The sequence below is a fragment of the Leopardus geoffroyi genome, chromosome A3, assembly GCF_018350155.1.
Source record: "Leopardus geoffroyi isolate Oge1 chromosome A3, O.geoffroyi_Oge1_pat1.0, whole genome shotgun sequence".
NCBI classification, from domain to species: domain Eukaryota; kingdom Metazoa; phylum Chordata; class Mammalia; order Carnivora; family Felidae; genus Leopardus; species Leopardus geoffroyi.
The window spans coordinates 1,618,573-1,639,963 of record NC_059336.1 but is presented as its reverse complement, the minus strand read 5'-3'; the positions used below and the strand labels follow the sequence as shown (position 1 = coordinate 1,639,963).

The 21,391-nt window shown below is 60.3% G+C and overlaps 2 protein-coding genes across 6 annotated transcripts in view; both read left to right on the top strand.

Moving 5' to 3' along the window:
- OSBPL2 (oxysterol binding protein like 2) overlaps nt 1-8,790 on the top strand; it is a 36,968-nt gene extending 28,178 nt beyond the window's left edge. For 3 of the 5 annotated variants that reach the window (XM_045444037.1, XM_045444038.1, XM_045444040.1), the window contains 5 exons: nt 2,090-2,213; nt 3,598-3,726; nt 4,718-4,841; nt 5,750-5,840; nt 7,583-8,790. In XM_045444037.1, coding sequence (XP_045299993.1) covers nt 2,090-2,213; nt 3,598-3,726; nt 4,718-4,841; nt 5,750-5,840; nt 7,583-7,685 — 571 coding nt within the window. In that variant the 3' untranslated portion in view covers nt 7,686-8,790. Of the gene's footprint in view, nt 1-2,089; nt 2,214-3,597; nt 3,727-4,320; nt 4,478-4,717; nt 4,842-5,749; nt 5,841-7,582 lie in introns of those variants that run through there. The other 2 variants (XR_006702996.1, XM_045444039.1) reach the window with 2 other exon arrangements.
- Nucleotides 8,791-14,959: 6,169 nt separating this feature from the next.
- On the top strand, nt 14,960-21,275 carry ADRM1 (ADRM1 26S proteasome ubiquitin receptor). The gene is made up of 10 exons (XM_045444054.1): nt 14,960-15,074; nt 15,811-16,024; nt 16,624-16,740; nt 18,674-18,797; nt 19,115-19,201; nt 19,649-19,730; nt 19,959-20,191; nt 20,424-20,581; nt 20,739-20,841; nt 21,047-21,275. Exons 2-10 carry the CDS (start codon nt 15,812-15,814, stop codon nt 21,148-21,150), a joined length of 1,221 nt encoding a protein of 406 aa, XP_045300010.1. The 5' UTR covers nt 14,960-15,074; nt 15,811; the 3' UTR covers nt 21,151-21,275.
- Nucleotides 21,276-21,391: the final 116 nt, after the last annotated feature.

Genomic DNA, 21,391 nt, shown 5'->3' with positions numbered 1-21,391 from the left:
AAGTGTCGTTTCCGGGCGGTGAGTGATCGGGGTCTGTCTCGCCCTCTCCGGAGGGGGAGAGGTCTGGGTCTGACTCCTTTTGCTAAAATGGACGGAGGAGATGAGGTGCTGTCACTGGGAGGAAACGCTGCGCTTTTGCAAACAGAACTGAGGTGGAAGACGTGGCCACGCGTCTCCTCCGTGGCGGCAGACGCAACTCAGACCGTAGTGGGAGCCTCAGTTCCACGGGCCGGCTCGTGGCACTCTGTGAGTCAGAGACTTTTTAAGTGTTGGACCAGAGACACGGTCAGAAGTTCCCAGTAGATTTTCCGGGGTTCTCTCTCCTTTGGGTTATTTCAAAAAACATTTTTTGTAATGTTTACTTATTTTTGAGAGAGACAGAGCGTGAGTAGGGGAGGGGCAGAGAGAGGCGGAGGGTCGGGCGGGGACACAGAATCCGAAGCAGGCGCCAGGCTGCGAGCTGTCAGCACAGAGCCCGACTCGGGGCTGCGAGACCCTGACCTGAGCCGAAGTCGGACGCTTGACCGACTGAGCCGCCCAGGCGCCCCGACCTTTGGGTTATTTTATCTTATATGTTTTGGGCCTCAGATTTCCCACTTTTTATTCCCCAGTCAGGATATTGGGATTTGTATAATGTCATGAAACCCCTTCCACCTCCTAAAAACTAGACATTTTCTTTCTTTCTTTCTTTCTTCTTCTTTTTTTTCTTTTTTTGAAGTAGCCTCCATGCGAACATGGGGCTTGAACTCACCACCCTGACATTGAGAGTCAGGTGCTCTACCCACTGAGCCAGCCAGGTGCCCCACCTACGTTTTAATTAGAAACAAGTTTCCAGTGTAAAACGGTGGGTGCTGTTTCTTCTTCTGCTGAGTACCAGAAAGTCACCTGTTCAAACAGCCTGTCAGATGCTTTTAGACTTTAGACTCTGACCGCCGTGCCCACTGAAGTGAGCCGGGGCTCAGCTCGGAGACCTTGCAGGACAGCAGCCCTCTCCAGGACAAGGGCACCGGCCAGTGCCCCGAGCAGCCCGTCCCTGGTGGTGGAAACAACCCAGAGAGAGACCGTGGTCCGCGTGAAACGGGCCTGCAGAAACGGGCCACTCCTCACTGCCACGCGCACCGTCCCGGAGGGTCTGCAAACCCTGTTCTGATTTTTTGATTTTCCATCCCAAACTGGAGTGAGCTCTTGCCTAACGCCGTGCCTCTTGGGGACAGAATATGCCGGCCAAGGTGACGAAGTCCTGAGTGAGGACTGGCCGAGTGTCCCCCGCCAGTCCCCGCGTGGCCACTTTCCGGGCTGAGCCCGAGGCAGGGGTGCCCGCCCTCCCAGAAATGTCACACGCCTGGCAGAACAGCATCTCCAGGGGGTGCATGGCCACCGTGCTTTCCCCGCAGGAAGACACAAAAAAGACAGAAAGGAAAAACAAAACACAGTCCAGCGCTGTTGGCGTTGTTCCTTTTGGAGTCCGGCAGAGCGCTCTGGTGGTCGGTCTGGACAGTTTCCAGAGGTCGTCAGGAAATGAAGCAAGCAGGCGGGTACTGATGTGGGCATCCGATCTGTGGATATGAAGATAAAGCAGACCATGCCAGCTGACATTGCGGGGGCTGTTGATGTGATTGGTAGGAAAGGGAAGGACACAGTCTTGGAGGTTCGTGCACGTCGGGGGCAGTGGCCAGACCAGCACGTGGGTTCCAGCGAAACCTTGCCTTTTTCTCACCTTTTCTTGTCCACACTCGTGGGGGCCTGTGCCCTTATCTTCTTTCTGCTTTGAGGGGGGACCCTCAAAGGCAGAGTTTCCTCTTCACACCTCTGTGCAGAGAGGTTCTAAAATTTACAAGGAGACAAACCAGAATGGGAATGGACTCCACGGTCACGGTCACAATCGAGGCGCTGCCTGTTGAGATGAAGGGTTTATAGTTGCCGTAAACACGGTTTTAAAAATTCCCTTTGATGGGACGCCTGGCTGGCTCAGTCAGAAGAGCACACGGCTCTTGATCTCCAGGTCGTAGGTTTGAGCCCACGTGGGGTGTAGAGGTTACTAAAGGTAAATAAAAAACTTCAGCAAAATAAAAATTCCCTTTGACTACAGCAAAAAGAAGCTCTTTATGATCTATGGAAAATGGACAGAGTGTTTGTGGGGAATAGACCCTGCTGCGTACGAGTCCTTCAAGAAGCGGGAGAGGAGAGGCGACCACCTGAGCAAGCCACAGCCGGTAAGGTGCTGCCCCCGGCGGGGGGGGGGGGGGGGGGGTGGCCGAGGCGGGGAGGGCTTCAGAGTCGAGTGCGGGGGGAGTCTGCCTTCCCTCTGCTGGGCCTGTGGGGTCCTGGAATCCGCCCGTCCGTCTGTGTGCTGCTCGGGGCCTCGGTTTACCTGCGTCTTCTGTGTGCAGAGGCTGCTGCCGTCAGCCGGGCTCGGGGGCCACTTGGTACGCCATGTCCCCCAGGCCTGGCAGAGCCCAAGTGCACCTACGTTTCTTTCTGGGAACGCCGTGCTCCGGGTTCTTCTTTGTAAACCTCCTGTCTCCCAGCACCTCGTTAGCTTAGACCTATTAAAAAATCAAGACTGTCATGTCTGTGTTTTCAGTTCTGAGCACCAGGTAATATATTCCACAGTTGGGAAGTTTTGGCAAGGATACTTCCCCCCCCCCAGAGCTTTGGAATACTGATGATCTCAGGGCTAAAACTATAAGTGGTAGCTCAAAGGAAGGGTCAGGTTGTTCGAGGTCAGAAGAGAGAGTGGGCCGGGCCCAAGGCGTCCAGCCTCCCCCAGGGTTTCAGCGGTCCGGCCCTGTGGCATCGCCTGAGTGCTGCTGGACACCTTCCAACGTGCTCTTTGACTTTATAAAGCAAAAGGAACGTTCCATGTGAAGACCACACAGACTTGGACTGTGAAATGCCCGGAGGGGTGGCTTTTGGTGCCTTAGTTTAGCTTCGTTGTCCTCTGGGTGGCTCGACATGAGACAGACTTGTGTGAGCACTTGCCCGGGAGCAGCCTTCTGTAGCTCCTGGCACCGAACCCCGTGGCCCGCGGCCAGCGGTACCGAGCCCCGCTGGACGTCGGCCGGGAGGGTCCCGAGGCCGCGTCGTCATGTCCCCGCGTTCTCCCGCAGCAGCTGCGGGGTGGCCACTGCTTCCTTCTCCGGTCCCGCCGCTTGGGAAATGTGAGGGTGGTTGCGTTTTGTCTTCAGATGTGGTCTGTAGGCGGGGTTCAGTCTAGAGGTGCTAAGGGTCCATGAGGTCGCCCGGCATGAGCGGTTCTGGCGGAGGGCCGAGCTGCGGCGTGTGGGGCCTGGGTCCAGCCGGGGAGGGCCACACCCCGCCCGGCCGCCGCTGTAGAAGGCCCAGCCCCCCAGCCCCACCTGCCAGCCGGTGGTTCCCTAGGTGTTGGTGTGTGCTCTCTCCGGGGGGGGGGGGGGGGTGTACTTCCGTGCTGCTGACTTCCTGCCCTCTGGGGGAGCCCCAGCACGGGGAGCCCCTGCAAAGAGAGCATCACGGCATCTTCTCCCTTACCAGAGAGCCCATCTTGCCCTGCCTGACAGTCGCTCCGAGAGTAGCTGTCCCACCTGGCCGGCCGGCCCACGGTGTTCTGTGTTTCAGGACGACAGCTCCCAGAAAGCTGACAGCGATGTGGCGGATGCCGTGCCCGAGGTCCAGGAGACTGTGCAGGTCATTCCAGGCAGCAAGCTACTCTGGAGGGTCAACACTCGGCCCCCCAACTCTGCCCAGGTCCGTACCCCCGACCCCCGCCCCTCTCCGCACCCCTGACCCCTGGCCAGGCCGGACCCCTCAGCGGTTCCCCGGCCCCGTGTCTGCGCCGCCTAGGACCTTGCTTCCGCAGAGTGAGCCTCCGAGGGCTCCCCGCCCTCCCGGAGCCCCAGTCAAGCCTTGGCCACGGCCTGGCCTCCCCGGGGCAAAGGCAGTGCTCCGCCAACATGTCGTGTGGGTGTGCTGCCGTGCCCCTGACACGCGGTGAGACAGGCGCCCCGCGTGCACACGGTACCTTCTCTAGGCGGCCTGCCCCGACTGGGTCTCACTGAAAGGGGCTTCCGGACTGCTTTTGAGAGATTATTTTCCCGACTTGTCGGTTCAGATGCTTCAATGCATTTTGGTACTTATGTTTGAAAATTACGCTTATAATTTATATTGCACATGATAAGCTTATTACATCGTGTACGATAGGGTGCAGTATAGAGGGTGACTGTATAAATGTAATAATTTTGTGTAGTAACTCATTTTAATATCTATCATTACTTGTCTCGTTCATACGTAAAACACACAGACTACATGTGAAGTATACCTTCGCTCCTATCACCCTACCAGACCACAGTAAAAAGGACACAGAACCCCCACCTACACGGACGTCACCTCGACGCAGCCACTGCTGGCTCCCAGCAGAGGGTAGAATAGTTCGACCCGACAGGGCAGAGGGGTACTTCTTGCCAGGAATTCCTCTTAAAAACAACACTTGCTCCCCCTCCCTGTGGTTCGTGTCTGTGGACCCAGGAGTGGAGCTGGAGGGCCGGCAGGTGCGGGACAGTGAGGAGGTGCTGGGGGCCTTCCCCGGACCTGACGGGGGCGGGGCGGCTGGGGGGCTGCGTCCGCACAGACTGTGGGGCAGAGCAGGAGTGGCCAGGACCCAGCCGCCCCGAGCGGCCTAGCTGAGCGGAGCGCGGAAACATGCCAGCGTGGTGACGGGTCTCCGCGCCTCTCCCCCCAGATGTACAATTTTACCAGCTTCACCGTCAGTCTCAACGAGCTGCAGAGCGGCATGGAGAAGACCCTGGCTCCCACGGACTGCCGCCTGCGCCCCGACATCCGCGGCATGGAGAACGGCGACATGGGTGCGCTCGCGGGCCGGTGGGGGCGGGGCGCGCCCGTGCTGCAGGTGGACAGACAGGGAGACTGAGGACAGTGCATCTCGCACTCTCCGAGGTGGAAGAGGTTTAGAAATCCCAGCCTGCTGCAGACCAGTCCCCTTGTGGATAGGATGCGATTAAGTTACTAGAAAAATGAAGGACAACGCGTGCGGAACACGCGTCCCCCAGTTCTTCTTATCAGCGAAATTGGGGTAACGTTTCCAAGGTTGGACGTGTTCTCCGTCCAAAGTCAGTGTAGGACCGTATCCCAGGCCCAGGCTGCTCGCGCACCGTGGATGTCTCCGCGTGACGAGGGAGCGGCCGCACGCCGGCTCACCCGTCCACGTCAGCCGTGCGGTGGGCCGCTGGCCAGAGGGCCGTCCCAAGCGGTCCTGGGTTTTGTGGACACAGTCGGTGTCGAGTGGAGGGACTGCACGGGGCAGGGAGACCCCCCACTCTCCAGGTCCAGTGTCTGCACCCGCACCCGGGACCGGGCCGCAGAGCCCCGAGGGTCAGGTTATGCGGGACGGTCCTCTGTGGGAAGCGGCCCCCGCTGGCCCCGGCCCTGCCCTGAGGGTCAAGTCGCCCGTGAGCCTGAGCTTGCCCTTGCGTGGTGCTCCTTCCCGAGCCCTGCTGCGCCCTTCTGCGGTGCGGGGGAAAGGCCTGCCTCTCCCCGCAGCCACACTGGGGTCGGGGCGCTGCTGTAGCCTCGTGACCGGGTGTGGTTTGCAGACGACGACATTTCTGACCAGCGTGACTTCGCACCTAGGGCCTGGGGGTGGGGGCGCTGCCGCATCTGTCTGTTTCCTTCCACCCTCGCCTCCGTTGGTTGTAAGCCGGGAGCCTCACCGTCAACTCTGAGTCCTTACCCACGCCGTGTGCTTGGCCCCCAGATCTGGCGAGCCAGGAGAAGGAGCGGCTGGAAGAGAAGCAGCGGGAGGCCCGGAGGGAACGGGCCAAGCAGGAGGCCGAGTGGCAGACCAGGTGAGGCCTCGGTGGCTGGGAGAGGGCAGTGGCCAGGGCCCCACGTGCACCTGTGGCTGAGCAGAAGCTATTTTGGGGTCCCATTAACGCGGGGCCGCAGCCCCGGGTCTGGCGTGGGTTCCGTGACACAGACGGGCCGAGTGTCCCCGAAGGTGAGTAGGCACCCTGCCAGTGCAGGGACAGGTCCCCTCCGACCCGGGCCTGGCGGTCCTGCCCACAGCGCATCTGACCCTGAGCATGCCTCTCAAATAGGACACGGTTTAAAACAAACCGTAGTCTGAACCAGGCCACCAGCTGGAGGACGACACAGCTTGTGGAAAGGCAGTGCTGTGGACGGAATGGTGTGTTCGGCCATCGCCCTTTGGCACTGCTGCAGGTTGCTCTTGTCCACGTCACCTGCCACGTGGCACAGGTGGCCGGATAGGCCCCGGCCGGCCCCACGTGGTAGCGTGGAGAGCGGTGCCCGGGGGCATCGCAGGTGGGGACACACCTGTGTTCAGACCAGGTGAGAGGGTCACAGACACACAGAGACAGACAGAGACAGATAGAGACAGGGAGCAGACCCTGTGGGCCCGGGGCCTCCTGCTGTCTCACTGGAAAAGCGCGGTTGGTTTGTCAGTGGTCGCAATTACGTGAAAACAGCCCATTCGGTGAGGATTCAGTCGGGTAAGTACCGTAATACTTGAGCATAATTAAAAACATATGTCCGTTAAAATGTTAGTCCTAGCAAAATCTTGGGGTGCACGGGGCACCTGGGTGGCTCAGTCGGTGGAGCATCTGACTTCGGCCCAGGTCATGATCTCACACTCTGTGAGTTCAAGCCCCACGTCGGGCTCTGTGCTGCCAGCTCAGAGCCTGGAACCTGCTTCTGACTCTGTGTCTCCCCCTCTCTCTGCCCCATCCCCACTCATGCTCTGTTTCTCTCTGTCTCAAAAATAAATTAAAAAAAAACATAAACAATTAAAAAAAAAAAATCTTGGGGTGGCTTTGAGCTGTTCACTGAGTGTTTTTTCCAGTCAAGCTTGATGCGCTGTAGGCATTGTTTTCTAGGTCTGGTCACGATCGCCTCCTGTGGCTGTTTTGTGACTAACATTTTTAAAACCATTTCTTTGTGCTCGGGCTTCCGACCTGATTTAAGTTTGCGCTTTCAGTCTTTCCAATATTTGGAATTGGCTTCATTCCAGAAAAAGCTTGCAAAGCATCCACCCTCCTTCATTGTCTTTAAGGAATCGATTTAAAAAATACATTGCAGAAGTAGCGATATTTGGTCCTCAGATGACTCCTTCTACTTTGTGAGCCCCAGGTCCTTCGTCGTCTTCAGGATGCACGCCGGCAGTCGAGGGTCCGGGGGGCTTCCCAGGGCACGTGCCACACACGTGCCCACGGTGGCGGCCCCGTTGCCTCCCTGCCCACAGGTCGTCCCCTTCCCCAGTTAGACACGCCAGGCCCGCTTCCAGGGAAGGAACCAGCACTGTGCCCGTCCTTCCCTCGGAAGGGATAGTGGCCGTTCTCCGCTAACAGCCTAGCGTGTTTCTGTGAAGGCCTTGAGGGTCTGCTGGCGAAGCCCACTCTGGGCTGTTTGCGGGGACGGCATTCGAGAGAAAATGTGGTTAATAACTCTCAGCCGCGGCTGCTGCCCTGGGCTGCATCTAAAGCTGCGTGCCGATCCGGTGATGCTCCCTGCAGGGAACACGAGCCAGGTTGTGTCCACGTGCTTCCTGACCATGTCCTCTGTGTTCCAGGTGGTTTCATCAAGGCAGCAACCCGCACACGGGGGCTCCCGACTGGTTGTATGCGGGGGGCTACTTTGAGCGGAATTTCTCCCGCTGCCCAGATATCTACTGAGGGGCCGGAGTGGCCCCCAGGACCGGAGACCGGACTCCGTCAAGTGGTCACGGCAGAAACCAGCTTTTCCAGCGACTGTGTCCGTGGAGACAGCACCATCCCCGGCCAAGGATTTGATTCTAATTAACTTCTGATCGCCAAACATTTTACTACTGTTCATCAAGCTTCACATGGGATCATCATGTTTTCATTAAGGGCGGAAAAGGACAATCCTCTGCCGTCCCTTCACGTGACGGGAATCAGCCCGGCTTGTTACAGCGCCCTCTTCATTGTAAAGTTCATAACGGAAGTAAGTAACCAGGAAGGGTCTTAGTTCTAAGTGCCCCCGTGTCCCTCCTCCTAACGCAGTGGCAAAGGGTTTCTGAGACTGTCGTGCATTTGAACCAGTAACAGGGGAAGACGGATCTTGAAAGTAACCCTTCAAGGAGCTTTACGGGGCCAGGGGTTGCTTCCTAGATTACGGTAATGCAAAAGTGAAGACTTTCAGAGCGCCAGATGGAATGAAATGAAAAGCTGTCAGATTCTGTATTTTTTACCAGTCTTCAATAATGTAAAGATTACTTTTAAAATATTTAAGTTAAAACTACTTGAATAGTATTTTGCCGGAGAGCAAGGTTTGCATTAATCACCAATCGTATACTGTCCGAAACGAAGCATTACCGTGACAGCCTGGGGTGGCCGGAAACCTCGGGAGTCGTGACGGACCTCCCCAGGCTGCTGCCAGCCTCAAAAGGGGCCCCGCCTCTGTCACCGGGGCTTCGTGGCCTCTGCAGGCCAGGCCTGCGTCACAGAGGGTCGCCGTGCCTACGGCAGGTGCGCCCTGCGGGAGGCTCCGAAGCAGCAGCTGCTACGGCTGTGTCATTAAAGTTACTTAACAAAAAGTAGGTGCGTGTCCATCCTAGAAACATCCCTTCTGGTGGCTCTTGTCTTTCTGTAGAAGTGTCAACACCACAGGCCTCAGCGGAGCTCTGAACGGAGAGCGTCTGCTGAGCGTGCACGCACTCACGCGGCCATATGGAGTGCTGGGTTCTCGGTGGCAGGCTGTCGTCATTGTGTGTCCGGGCTTCGACGTCACATCTGTCATTAAAACACTTTTAAAAGCGAATAGTTGTTCTGCAGCCTTGATTCTGTAGCTTTGGAAACCGGAAGTCAAGGTGTTGGGTGCAACCGAGCGTCTGCTCCACGGAGACAGGAGCGGAGCCACTGGCGACGGGCAGAGGTGTGCGAGGCTTTACGGTTCTGACGCTGTTCTGAGACGGGGTCGTGGCGCATCTGGTCGTCCGAATGGGGACCTCATGCACCTGCGGCCGTGGGCGGGTTCGCTGTCCACGAGGGAGGGCGAGCTGAAAATGTCGAAGGGCACAGTCCTAGGACACGTTTAAAAGGACAGTATTTCGGGCAGTTTAACAACTTCTTGCAGATGAATCCGTTTCTCACTGCCACTGATAACAGGCCAACAAGGTTTGCACTTTTGAGTCTGCTGGGGAGGCCGGTTTTCAGCACGCACCGGGCCCAGGCCCCAGAGGAGGAGGGCAGGACGGTGGACACCAGAACATACGCATTTGTGGGGCCGTCCTCACTGGGCTTATGGTTTTTAAACTTCGGTCTCTGCAAATGCCAGCGTGTAAAGTGACTGCCTCAACTTCGTCTCCCTTGGTCATTTCAGATGCCAGAGGTTTGTCTCTACTAAAGATTTTTTTCACTAGAAAATGCATCTCAAAACACAGGCACCTGCTACCGATGCTTTTGGCCTGTGTGGAAAGTGGTGGCTTCTCAGCCACACGTTGATGTCATTATGGCTTTGCCGTAAGGACCCAGGGGCTTTCTAGAGTAATTTTGTAACTTCGACCGTCCGTGCAGCAGGGACAGTGGAGCATACTGTCCCCTGAGCACTTGATGTGATGAGTTTGCTCCCCTCTGAGGTGAGGATCCAGTCTTGCGTCCTTGACTGGGCACACAGGTGTCAGGAGCCACTGGAGGTTGAGCCAGGGACAGAGAGACACCACGTTGGAATAGTGTCTCGTGTGCGATATAACCTAATGTCATGGGGCCCCTGTCGCTGACTAGGTTTCATAGGCCACCTGGTGTTGGAGACCGACGGTCCTGTCTGTTTGGGGGCGGGGGGCAGCTGGCACGAATCTGTCCCCAAGCGGCCAGGGTCAGGACGTCACTGGCACCTGATTGTGGCTCCTGCTCAGGAGGAGGCCGCGGAGAAGCAGGCCCCGGGCCCTCGGGGACATCACGGCATTTTGCCACCCCGGGTTGCCACTTCCCGGCACGGGTGGGAGGGACGCGTGAGGGCCCAGACGGCTCTGCACAGACCCCGGGCCCTAGGAGGGTAGCGGCCGCATGGGAGTGTTGGCGTGGAGAGCCGGAGCGGCCGCAGGGAGGGCGCCCCTGAGGAGCAGCTCCGAGGGCTTGGCCACCGCGTCCCCTTCAGACTCCTTCCGCAAAGTGCGTGGAAGTGTCAGCCCACCGGTCTGCCAGACACGTGACCTGCTTTGGGGGCCCGTGTCAGACCAAGCGGGCCTGGCACTGGGGGAGGCATCAAGTGCAGCCTTGGTGGCCTCTGGGGGCACTGGGCAGGCCCAGGCCCGGTGCCACTGGCCGCGTGTCTGACCGAGCGTGACGCCGACCCGCTGGGGAGGCGCGTCCGGTGAAGCGGAGGCCATGCCGTCTGCTTGCTGGGTTCTGGTCGGAACATGGAGTCAGGAAATCAGAACAGGAGAGGAATGCCAGGAGGCTCCCCGAGGTGCAGGCAGCCCTCCAGGCGGCCCTGGCCACAAGCCTCCTCTCGGGACACTGGCTCTTTGGGAAAGAGTGCTCCCCAACAGAGTTGGCGACTCACCGGCTTTCCCAGTCTCACGTACGCACGAGGAGCACAGAGCACGGATGTGCTGGTAAAGTTCCAAGTTGGGAACCTCCGGTGGCCCTTCTCCTGATCACCCCTGCGTTCCGAGGGGAGGGCTGGGCGGCGAGGAGAGTTCAGTCGGCACGAGGTTCCCGCCGGTCCTGGTTTGTCCCGTCTCAATGTCTGCACTTTCAGACGTCTTCCCGAGGCCTTTCTCAGGTCCACAGTGGTGCAGAGATTGGGGTCCCGGATCAGAGCATGTAACCAGACCCAAGGCACACCGGTGGTCTTCCCTCCACCTGTATTACTCTGGGCCTCACTGTCTTTTGCGTGCATGGTGGGAGGGTTTTGCAAAGTAAAAACTGTTTCTCGTGTCTCTTGCGTGAGTTTACTGGACAGTCAGCCCTTCCCTGGCTGCACCGCTCCGTCGCCCCTCTGCGAACCTAGCGGTCCTGTGTCAGACGATTCGTAAAGGCCCCGTGGTCTCTGCAGCAGGCGACGACACACAGACACGGGCCCTTCCTTCCTTGCTGGGCACGTGCTTGGCTGGCCTGCCACGCTGTTTATCCTGTGTCAGTGTAGCTCGAAAATGTCAGGCAGGAGTATGGCTGGTGAGACGGATTTATTTTTATAATAGGTCATAACTGTCAGTACCCATCCGTGTAAACAGCATCCACTACTCTTGGAGGTTCTTCTTGGAGGACCGAACAGATCCGTGAAGATGAATGTTCAACCCCAGCTCCAAATACGGATTTCCTTGGAAGTGGGTGGTGGCTGACATTTGCTCTGCACTGAGCAATTTTTCACTGTCCCAGTCGTTCTGGCCTCTCTGGAAAGGACTGCAGATCGGCCACAGACGAGTCCCCGCGCACGGGTGTCGGATCGGACTGTGCACTCTGTAGGATTGGCCCCGCACGCGGATTGCTTCAGAAAACTGTCTGTCATGGTGGTGGGGGCTCGGGGACACCGTGACACCGTTGTGTGGGCACAATGGGTGGGTGAAGGGGCCTGCGTTCTCTGGGAAGTGGGGAGCTCGGACTGACCATTTCTCTTCTCTCCTGGGGATCAGAGCCCCCAGTGACAACAACAGAATGCCCAGAATGTGGTGTGAGTTTGACCGGAAGGTCCGTGCTGCCTGGCTGCTGGCCTAGGTGCCCAGCAGCTACATACTTCGCAGGAGGAGGAGCTGAGTGGAGACGGTCATCCAAAAAGCCATGGTGGCTGTGGTCAGAGGAACAGATGGTCCACAGGATGGCAGTGCCTTCGGGATGCCCAGGTGCACGGACAAGGGGCTCCACCAGCCTCTGCCGTATCTGATGATGTAAAACCGGGCAAACAGAAAACAACCTGATTCAAAACCAGACATTTCTCCAAAGACGCACAAGTGGCCAATCAGCCCGTGGGAACGTGCTCAACATCGCTAATCTTGTGGGAAATGCAACTCACGACGACACGGAGGTCCCGCCTCACACCCATTACGGTGGCGGCTGTCGAGAACAAGCAAAAACCAAGTGTTGGCGAGAATGTGGAGACATCGGAACCCTCGTGCGCTGTCTGTGGGAACAGAAAACGGGGCAGCTGCTGTGGAAGACGGTATGACAGCTCCTCAAAAAATTAAAAATAGAATTACCAGATGATCCGGCAGTTCCGCCCAAAAGACTTGAAAGCGAGGTCTGGGAGAGAGACTCGGACGTTCATGTCGACAGCAGCGTGAGGCAGCATTGCTGAAGCCTGCGAGCAGCCCTTGTGTCCCCCCATCGGACGAACGGACCAGGGGCTGTTACCCTGCCTTGAAAAGGAGGGACGTTCTGACGCCTGCTGCCACACGGGTGAACCTTGAGGATGTGGCGCTCACTGAAATCAGCCACAGAAAGACGGACGCTGTCTGATGCCACTGATTGCATTAGGCAGGGTCGTCAGAATGCTGGAGGCGGTAGGGTGGTGGCTGCTGGAGCAGGGGACACGGGACAGGCAGCTGGTGTTTCACAAGGTGACGGGGGCTCTGGAGGTGGACGGTGGTGAGACGTTACAACATCCCGATGTAGTTACCACCGAACGGCATACTCAAAAACGTCCAGATGGTAGATCATATGGCCCGTGTATCTTATCACAATATAACAAGATTGGAGAAAAGTTACCCGTGGCGTCCGGGGCTTAGGGAAGAGGGAGCGGTGGCCAGGAGGGCGCGGGGCACTTCCGCGCAGGGAGATGGTGGGTCCACACCATACGTTTGTCCAAACCCGCGGGCTGTGCGCACCGAGACGGGCTCTTGGTGATGCCACATGTCCGTGGGGGCCGCGGGCTGTCACGGCACACCCTCTGCGGGGTGTTCGTGGCAAGGAGGCTGTGCGTATGTGGAGAGCGATGGGCTCCATTTTGGAGAGAACCTGTGATTGCTCTGAAAAGGAACATGTCACTCAAAGGAAAGAAAGAAAAACAAAAACCCACTCGCCAAACCGTGTTCTCCGGTGGCGCCTGCTATCGCCGCACCGTCTGTCCTCTGCTCTGACGGTTCTACTCCGCGTGTTTGAATTGCACTCGCGGGAACAACGGTGTGGCTCTCTTCCTGTGTGTCTTGCCGGCCGTGCCCTCTCTGGTGACGCGTCTGGGCACGTCCTGCCCCCTCTCTAGCTGCTGCGCCCAGGCCCTGCCGCCTGGCGCAGGAGGAGCCGCGGGGGCTTCCGGCTCTGCTGGGGCTGCCAGGGCGCACCCCGATGCCGTGTTCCCCACGGCGCCCCGCGGCGGGGGCCTGGGCCATGCCTGTTTCTCATTCACGTGTCACCGGGCCGGCCCCAGGCTCCACCCCCTGCCTGAGGAGACGCTCTGGTTAGTGCCCTTCGAGGCCCCATGCTCTGCAGGGTCTGGAAAGTTCGCTGGTCTCCCTGCGGCTTCCTGCGGCAGCTTTTTAACTTGTCCTGACTTTGAACAAGTGCCGCCTGCCCGCCGGCCCATCTTCGAGGCACCCGGAGCGGATCTTCCCGTTGTCGTCCTTTCTGGCTTCCCCTGAGCTCCGAGAGGGCGGTCACGGTCACAGGCTTACAGCTGCGCCCCTCTCCCCTGTGGTCTCAGGAATTATCAAGGTCCGTGGGGTTTGTGTGGGGGCTCTTACCTGTTGGGATTCACCCTACTAGAAACGAAATGAAGAAAAGTAAAGGTATTTAATAAAAAGACAACGAACTCATTATTAACATAAAGAACAATTTTTAATGAAAAGCAGCTATATTTTCCAAAACAAAATTGGTGAGTCTTTAGATCTCAAGACAATGGACACAGAAGCGGTTGTCCTTCAGACTATTATTACACAGGTTATACAGGAATTAAAATAATGCACCAGACCCACACGTACCAGCGTGAGTAAATCTTCAAAACAAAACTACTTTCCACTTTTACACTTTTTACAAAAAGCTTTCAAACAAAGCCTGTGTATACACATCTAGTTGGTAAATCGTCAGGCAGCTCGCACAGTGGCCTTGCTTTGGTGGCGGACGGGGGTCTAGCATGGGGCAGGGAGGGTGCAGGGCTCCGTGTGCGCCCCCTTGCTAACTGCTTGGAGCCTCGAAGCAAAGTGCAGGATGGAAACGGCGGCTCAAAGACCAGCAGGAGGGCCACCCGTCACTCATTGTGAGTATGGAGGACGGGCTTCTTGCCCTCCACTCTGAGCACACACATCAGCCCCTGGGGACTCCAGGCACAGAAGGAGTGTGGGGGACAGCCGTGCCAGGCCAGCACTGTCTTCGCTGGTATGGGGGGGGGGGGCCTGGACAAGAATGGGGTCAGTAGGGGCACCCCGCCCCCCCCCCAGGGAGAAGGGAGGCAGCCATGCCAGCACTGTCCTCACTGGAATGGGGGGCCCCTGGGGGAGAACAGGGGGGCCCCATCTTAGCACCATTACGGGGGAAACGGGGCCGGGGGTACAGCACGGGACTTCTGTCGCCCCCGAGGACCATCGTTGATGTCGTGGGCTCTGCGTCCAGGCCCCCGAGTCCTGGGCTTTGGTTCGGTCACACACCCCTGCGGTCGTGAAGCCGGCCCTCCCAACCCCCGGGTCCTAAGACGCCCTTCCCCTGACTCGGGGACTGTTTCCTCCACGTCCTGGGACCTGGCTTGCAGCGCTGGCCGTGAACCTGAGACGCGCCCTCGCGCCTCGCAGGTGCCGCCGCTCTCCCGCGACGGTGGGGATGTGGGCTCCAACGCCCACCGCTGGGTCGGCGCCTGCCACGCCACTCCGGTTGCCGCCGCCAGGGGCCGCCGCCGCACCCCTATGACACAGCAACAATAGGGGCCGCTCTGGCCCGCGCGCCGCCCGCCCGCGCTTCCGCCGGAAGGGGGCGCGGGGCGGGGCGGGGCGGGTCGATGGACGGCTGCCCTTTCCAATCGCTGGCGGTTCAGCGTCGGCCCCTCCCCTGACACGGCCCAATCGGCGGCGAGAGCGGCGGGAGGGGCGGAACGAGAAAGAACTTCCGGCGGGGCCCGGCAGGCGCTGAGGAGGAAGAGCGAGCCCGGACGGCGCCTCTCGGCCGAGTCGCGGCGCGGGCCAGGTGCGGGGGTCGCCGGGGGGCGGGGACGGATGCGGGGGCGGAGCCTGCGCCGTTGGGGTCCCCGAGCCGGGGTCGGATCGGCGGAGGCCAGGGGCCGTGCGCGGGGCGACGGCTGTGGGGGCCTCGGGCTCTCGGGCCGGCGGCGGCCGTGCCGGCCCGACCGCCCCGCGCGACGCGGGGGCCGCGGGGGCCGCGGGGGCCGCGGGGGCCGCGAGGTCGGAGTGGGCCCGTGGGCCCCGCGCGGAGGAGCCTGGTTCGGCGCGGCGCGACCCCGGTCCTGGGGCTTGTCCCGTCTCCTTCCCCACCCTCCCACCGCGCTCGTTTGTGCAAGGGCGCCGGTCTGCCGAGTCGCAGCTTAACGGGCGTGCCCCGACGGAGCCCGGCCGGAGTCTCGGTCCTGTCCGAGGTGTCGGCGCCGTCTCCGCCTAGCTCACGTTGCTGAACTTGTTCGGGGCCCCGGGCGGCAGAAGTGGCGCTGAGCGGGGTTCTCGGCGGGAAGCGGGGCGCGGTTGGGGTGCACAGGTTAATTCCGATCGTGGAGAAACCTGAGAAGCAGCTGCGGCCGCGCCCCGGCACCTGCTGGCTGCGCGCTCCAGGGAGACTGCGCCGCCGCGGGGGGCCCCCTCTCTCCCGGCCTGGTGGCGGCCTTTCGCTCTGTCCCGCCAGTGTCACATTGGACGAGGAAGCTGGGACTTTCATGATCCTGACCGGGTTTGCTTGCTGGTCGCTCTTCCAGGATGACGACTTCAGGCGCTCTGTTTCCAAGCCTGGTGCCAGGCTCCCGAGGCTCCTCCAACAAGTATCTGGTGGAGTTTCGTGCAGGAAAGATGTCGCTAAAAGGAACTACTGTCACCCCAGATAAACGGAAAGGGCTCGTGTACATTCAGCAGACGGATGACTCCCTCATTCACTTCTGCTGGAAGGACAGGACATCTGGGAACGTGGAGGACGTAAGTGTCTGGTCTTAGGAAGCCCGCCTGGTCGTCAGGACCGTCCGGTTTTCCAGAAGCACGCGTAGCTGCTCTCACTTGGCTCTGGACACGCAGCTGCCCTGTTACGGTGGGGGTGTGCTGCTGGGATATGCGGGCGCCGCTGCTCTGGGGGCCCACACCAGCTGTTCCGCTTTGCTCACGGGCATTCGGGTCTCCCGCCCCGGATCTGTAGACTGCTCCTGTCGTTGTGCCTGGGATTCGGGTGCCGTGTAAACGCTGCGCTCCACCAGCTCTCCTCCTTTTTAGCGCTGTCTGCTCTCCAGGCTCGTGTGTTCCTTGTTGAGAGCAGCGCAGACCCACTTTGAACCCACCTGGGAACGTCGTTCCCAAGACGTCTCTGATCAAAATCCTTGAAAAGCCGAAAGGCCCCCCCTTCCCTGTTGAGCATCGAACCCCTCTCCCGGCCCTCATGCCCTTGGTGGGGTGCCTGTGGCCCTGGCCTCTCCACCCGGTGGTGCGTCCTGTACCCCGCCCCCTCCCCCGACACGGGACCCAGCGTGTTTCCCGCGGAGGCAGCGTTTGTGTGACACTAACTCCTCCCCTGTGGCTCTCTGAAGGATTTGATCATCTTTCCTGACGACTGTGAGTTCAAGCGCGTGCCGCAGTGCCCCAGCGGGAGGGTCTACGTGCTCAAGTTTAAGGCAGGGTCCAAACGGCTCTTCTTCTGGATGCAGGTGGGTAGGTTTTGTTGGCCTGTTGTCTTTCCGCGTGGCTCACCGGGCGGTAGAGCTGGTGCTGGCCGAAGGCGACTGCCGCGGAACCTGAGAATTTCCGTGGAGCTCCTAGCGCCAGAGGCAGCGGAGCAGGGGACCTTTGCAGAGGGTACACGCTTGTGGCTGGGCTTCCGGTGCCCTTTCACGACCCGGAACTCCCTGGCACACAGAGCGGTTTCTGGACCGGGCCCCGGTCTTGATGCGTCGACGGGCACCCGGCCTGTGATGTGCTTGTCACACACTCTTCCCCCCGCCCCCCTGGGCTGTGAGCACGCACGGCGGAAGCAAGGTTGACCACACGCTTTCTCCTTGCTGTGTATTTGTACAGAAACGGAGTGTTCTTTCCCAGGCTTTTCTGAGCCCTGCCTCGCCCTCCCCCCAGTTGTGTGCTGTGGGGTGTTTGGGTCAGCGCGGCAGGGCTTCCTGGTGCCCACGGCGGCAGGCAGCATCCCACTGGGCGTAACAGCCGCCCAGCCTTCTCCCACCTGTCGGCCGTTGGGCCCGTTTGCATCTCCGATTTGTCGCAGGCGGCGTGTTAAAGAGTGATTTTCCACCAGGTTTGTTTCCCGTACAGGGGGTGGTGGTGATCGCCGTGTTAAAATCCAGAAGCGGACTTGGTAGAAGTGGGTAGACAAGTGCGTTTGCAGGGTTTTTTTGCTTTTGGGGTTTTTTAACATCTTGAGCGGGCTCGCAGGTGTGTGCATGAGCAGGGGAGGAGCAGAAAGGGAGAGAGAATCCCAAGCGGGCTCCACACTTAGTGGGGACCATGAGATCAAGAGATCGTGGCCTGAGCTGACATCGAGAGTCCCACGCTTTGTCGACTGAGCCACCCAGGTGTCCCCGGTTTTGCAGTTTTGACAGATGTTGCCACTTTCCTTCCCCAGAGGTGAACCTATCGCCCTCCCCTCAGCACTTTCGGGAACAAGGCAGAAAAGGTTCTCCTCTCTGTGGGCTGGACAGGCTGTGTTTCCGCCGAAGGAGCGTGAAAGCCGCTGTGGACGAGAAGTGAACGAATGGGGGCAGCCCTGTTCCACTAAAACTTCATCTGCAGACAGAGATGGGGCCATGAGCTTTTTCCCCAGTTTGGCCAAGAAATGTTTCCTCAGAGGGTGCCTGGGGGGCTCAGTCGGTTAAGCGTCCGACTTCAGCTCAGGTCGTGAATCACGGTCCGTGAGTTCGAGCCCCGTGTCCGGCTCTGTGCTGACAGTCGGGAGCCTGCTTGGGATCCTGTCCCCACCCCCCACTCCTCCACTACATGCGTGCTCGCTCAAAGATAGAAACTTGTAATAGTAATTAAAAATCGTTTCACCAGCTCTACTGTTTTTGTTTCTCCCGATTTTGCCCTTCTCCCCACTTCCTTCTGCCCTGGAGGGGAGGAGCTCTGTTCTGTCCCTTCTGTGTCCCTAGCACCCTGCAGGCCCACGCTGCACGCTCAGGGACGGAGGAATGGGTCGCGGGCACTCTGGCTCGTGGGCCTGGGGGCACTTCGGGAGGTTGTGGCCGGTGAGCGCCTGCAAGCCTCTTTATGGAGCTCCCAGCGGACCCGAGGGGCCACGGCTGGGGCTGCTCTGTGTGCCGTGGGGTCACAACCGGTGGTTTTGTGGCTTCACGCGAGTCACCGGAAGGTCTCATGGCTCTTAGACTGTTGTGTAAAGGGTCCGGTCCTGGAGGGTCAGAGGGCCTCGCGGGTTACCCTGAGAACCAGCGTTGCCACGGCACCGGCGATCTTGTGGGACTGCTGTCCCTGTCCGCCCTGCTGGGCCGTGTCCTCAGTGCTGTGTGACTGTGGACAGGAAACATCACCTGTCTGAGCCCCTCACCCTCGTGTGTGAGTCCCTTCGGTGGCGGGTGGGCTCTCCCGTGGCAGCTCCGGTTGTACCCCCTCCCCCCGCAGGAGCCCAAGACGGACCAGGACGAGGAGCACTGCCGCAAGGTCAACGAGTATCTGAACAACCCCCCGATGCCTGGAGCGCTGGGGGCGAGTGGGAGTGGAGGCCACGAGCTCTCTGCACTGGGCGGTAACGGTCACCTCCCAGAACACGCTGGGGTGTCCGCGCACGTGGCGAGGTCTTGGATCCCTGATGGCGCAGGCTGGTTGTTTTAAAGGGACACGGAGGCGTCCCAGTTCCCATCAGTCCCCAGCCCCACCTTCCAGGGGCGAAACGTCGGAGCTCCACCCTGTCGGCTCGTGGCACTTGCGGTCTGGGGGAGAGCCGAGGGAGAGGTCCCAGCGCGCGCTCCGTCTCAGCGTCAGCCCGAGTCCCCCAGCCTCCCTGGGGCCCCGTGGGTGTTGACCCGGCGACAGGCCCGAGTCTGAGCACCTCCTGTCTTACAGGCGAGGGCGGCTTGCAGAGTCTGCTGGGGAACATGAGCCACAGCCAGCTCATGCAGCTCATTGGACCCGCCGGCCTTGGAGGACTGGGTAACCCCACGGCCCCGCCGCCTGCGCTAGGGGCGGACAGCCGTAGTTAGGGTCGCTTTGCCATTCGAGTTCTTCCTTTAGTTCCTCGTTGGCTCCGAGTGGTCTCTGTGAACACGTGTTCCTCATGCCGGCTTCCCTGGGAAGGGCCCCCCGTTCCCTGCTGCCCCCGCTGTTGTGCCGGGGCGGGTGTGTGTCGCGCACGCCTGGGAAGCGCTCGCTGCTCCGCCAGGTTTGCAGCGCGTGTTAGTGCGCGCTAAGTGCGTCGTCCGCAGACCGGGACGGAGGTGCCCGGACCTAATGGAGTGAGGCAGTCGCTAGTCCGGCACCTCAGCCCGCTGTGGCCACTGCTTTCCCCTCATCCCTTGGGTTTCGTGCAGGATGCTTGGCCGGGAGAGGTGGGCTCTTCGGGAGGGTGTGGCATCTGAGCTCACGTCTCTTTGTTCGCAGGGGGACTGGGGGCCCTGACCGGGCCAGGCCTGGCCAGCTTACTGGGGAGTGGAGGGCCTCCGGCGAGCAGCTCTTCGTCCAGGTGAGCCCTGTGCTCCGCCCCACCATGCCTGTGTGCCCCCAGGCGTCCCCTCGTTCGAAGGAGACCGGACATAGGAGATGGCGAAGGACAGAGAACCCCCCCCCGGGGAGGGTCCTTTGGGGCCTAGACTCTGCCGGAGTCCCAGCAGTTCCGGGACTTTGGGGGCAGGACCGATGCGGGCACCCTCAGGGTGTGAGGCCGTGCCATCGCTGCCCTCGCTCTCCCCAGCTCGCGGAGCCAGTCGGCAGCAGTCACCCCGTCCTCCACCACCTCTTCCACCCGAGCCACCCCCGCCCCTTCCGCTCCAGCAGCTGCCTCGGTGACCAGCCCCAGCCCCGCACCCAGTTCAGGTAATGGAACCAGCACGGCAGCCAGCCCAACCCAGCCCATCCAGCTGAGCGACCTTCAGAGCATTCTAGCTACTATGAACGTGCCGGCAGGGCCAGGAGGCGGCCAGCAAGGTAACATGTGCTCCTCGGGTCCAGGCTGGGGGGTGAGGGTGCCTGCCGCCCCCTGCCTGCTCGCTTGCTGGCTTTCCGAGGCGTGGGGCCGAGCACGTCCCCGGGCTGAGCCGCTGCCCCCCCTCACCTTGCCACACCCGCCAATTTCGCGGCTTGGGCGTCCGCGGCTGGCTTCCTACGCGGGTGTCTGCGTCGGCCTCGAGCCGCTGACGGCCCTGCGCTTCTGTCTTAGTGGACCTGGCCAGTGTTCTGACGCCCGAGATCATGGCACCTATCCTCGCCAACGCGGACGTCCAGGAGCGCCTCTTGCCCTACCTGCCCTCTGGGGAGTCACTGCCGCAGACGGCAGAGGAGATCCAGAACACGCTGACCTCGCCCCAGTTCCAGCAGGTAGACGCTGTGGCCTGGGCGCCCCTGCCGTGTGCTCGGTGGAAGGGGGCACAGCTCACCGAGCTTCAGCGTGGCTCCCGGTCACGGAGCGTCCCCGCCCCCCTCCCGGGCTTCCACCAATAGCGTGTGCTCAGGGGGCGTCTGGCTTTCTTTGCAGGCCCTGGGCATGTTCAGTGCAGCCCTGGCCTCTGGGCAGCTGGGCCCCCTCATGTGCCAGTTTGGCCTGCCTGCAGAGGCCGTGGAGGCGGCCAACAAAGGCGGTAAGTGCCCGCGCCCCCACCCTGCGCCCAGGGCAGGGTTTGTTTTTCTCCTTGTAGTTTGCATGGCACAGGGCTGGCCGGCTGGGCCCTGGAGGTTCTGTGGCCCTGGGTCTTGGTGTTGACGTTTTCATCTCCTGTGCCCTCCAGTTAGCAGTCTCAGGCCGGGGTCTAGGAAGGGCGCCTCATGTTTTTAAATGTATTTTAGATGTGGAAGCATTTGCCAAAGCCATGCAGAACAGTGCCAGATCCGAGCAGGAGGGCGACGGGAAGGACAAGAAGGACGAAGAGGAGGACATGAGCTTAGATTAATCATCTGCTGTCCCCAAGGGGTCGGGACTCGCGGCCGGCGGCCTCTGCGATGGCGCCTGTGGCGCGGAGCGCGCCCTCACCTCCGTTCCGCTTGCTGAGAAATAAAGGTCTTGTCTTTTACCTGCCACCTCTGGTCTTCCCGTGTGCCCAGGAGGGAGCCGGGCCAAGCGCTGCCCCTCCAGCCCTGGCAGTTCTGACTCGGGGGTGGGGGGACAGCCACTCCAGGCGAGGGGAGCCCCCG

Bases quoted from the DNA above. Each gene is read 5' to 3' on its own strand.
- ADRM1 (XM_045444054.1), top strand. From the start codon at position 15,812: ATGACGACTTCAGGCGCTCTGTTTCCAAGCCTGGTGCCAGGCTCCCGA. The intron at 19,202-19,648 runs GTAACCCCACGG...CTTTGTTCGCAG, and splicing joins CGCCGGCCTTGGAGGACTGG to GGGGACTGGGGGCCCTGACC. The intron at 20,842-21,046 runs GTAAGTGCCCGC...AATGTATTTTAG, and splicing joins GGAGGCGGCCAACAAAGGCG to ATGTGGAAGCATTTGCCAAA.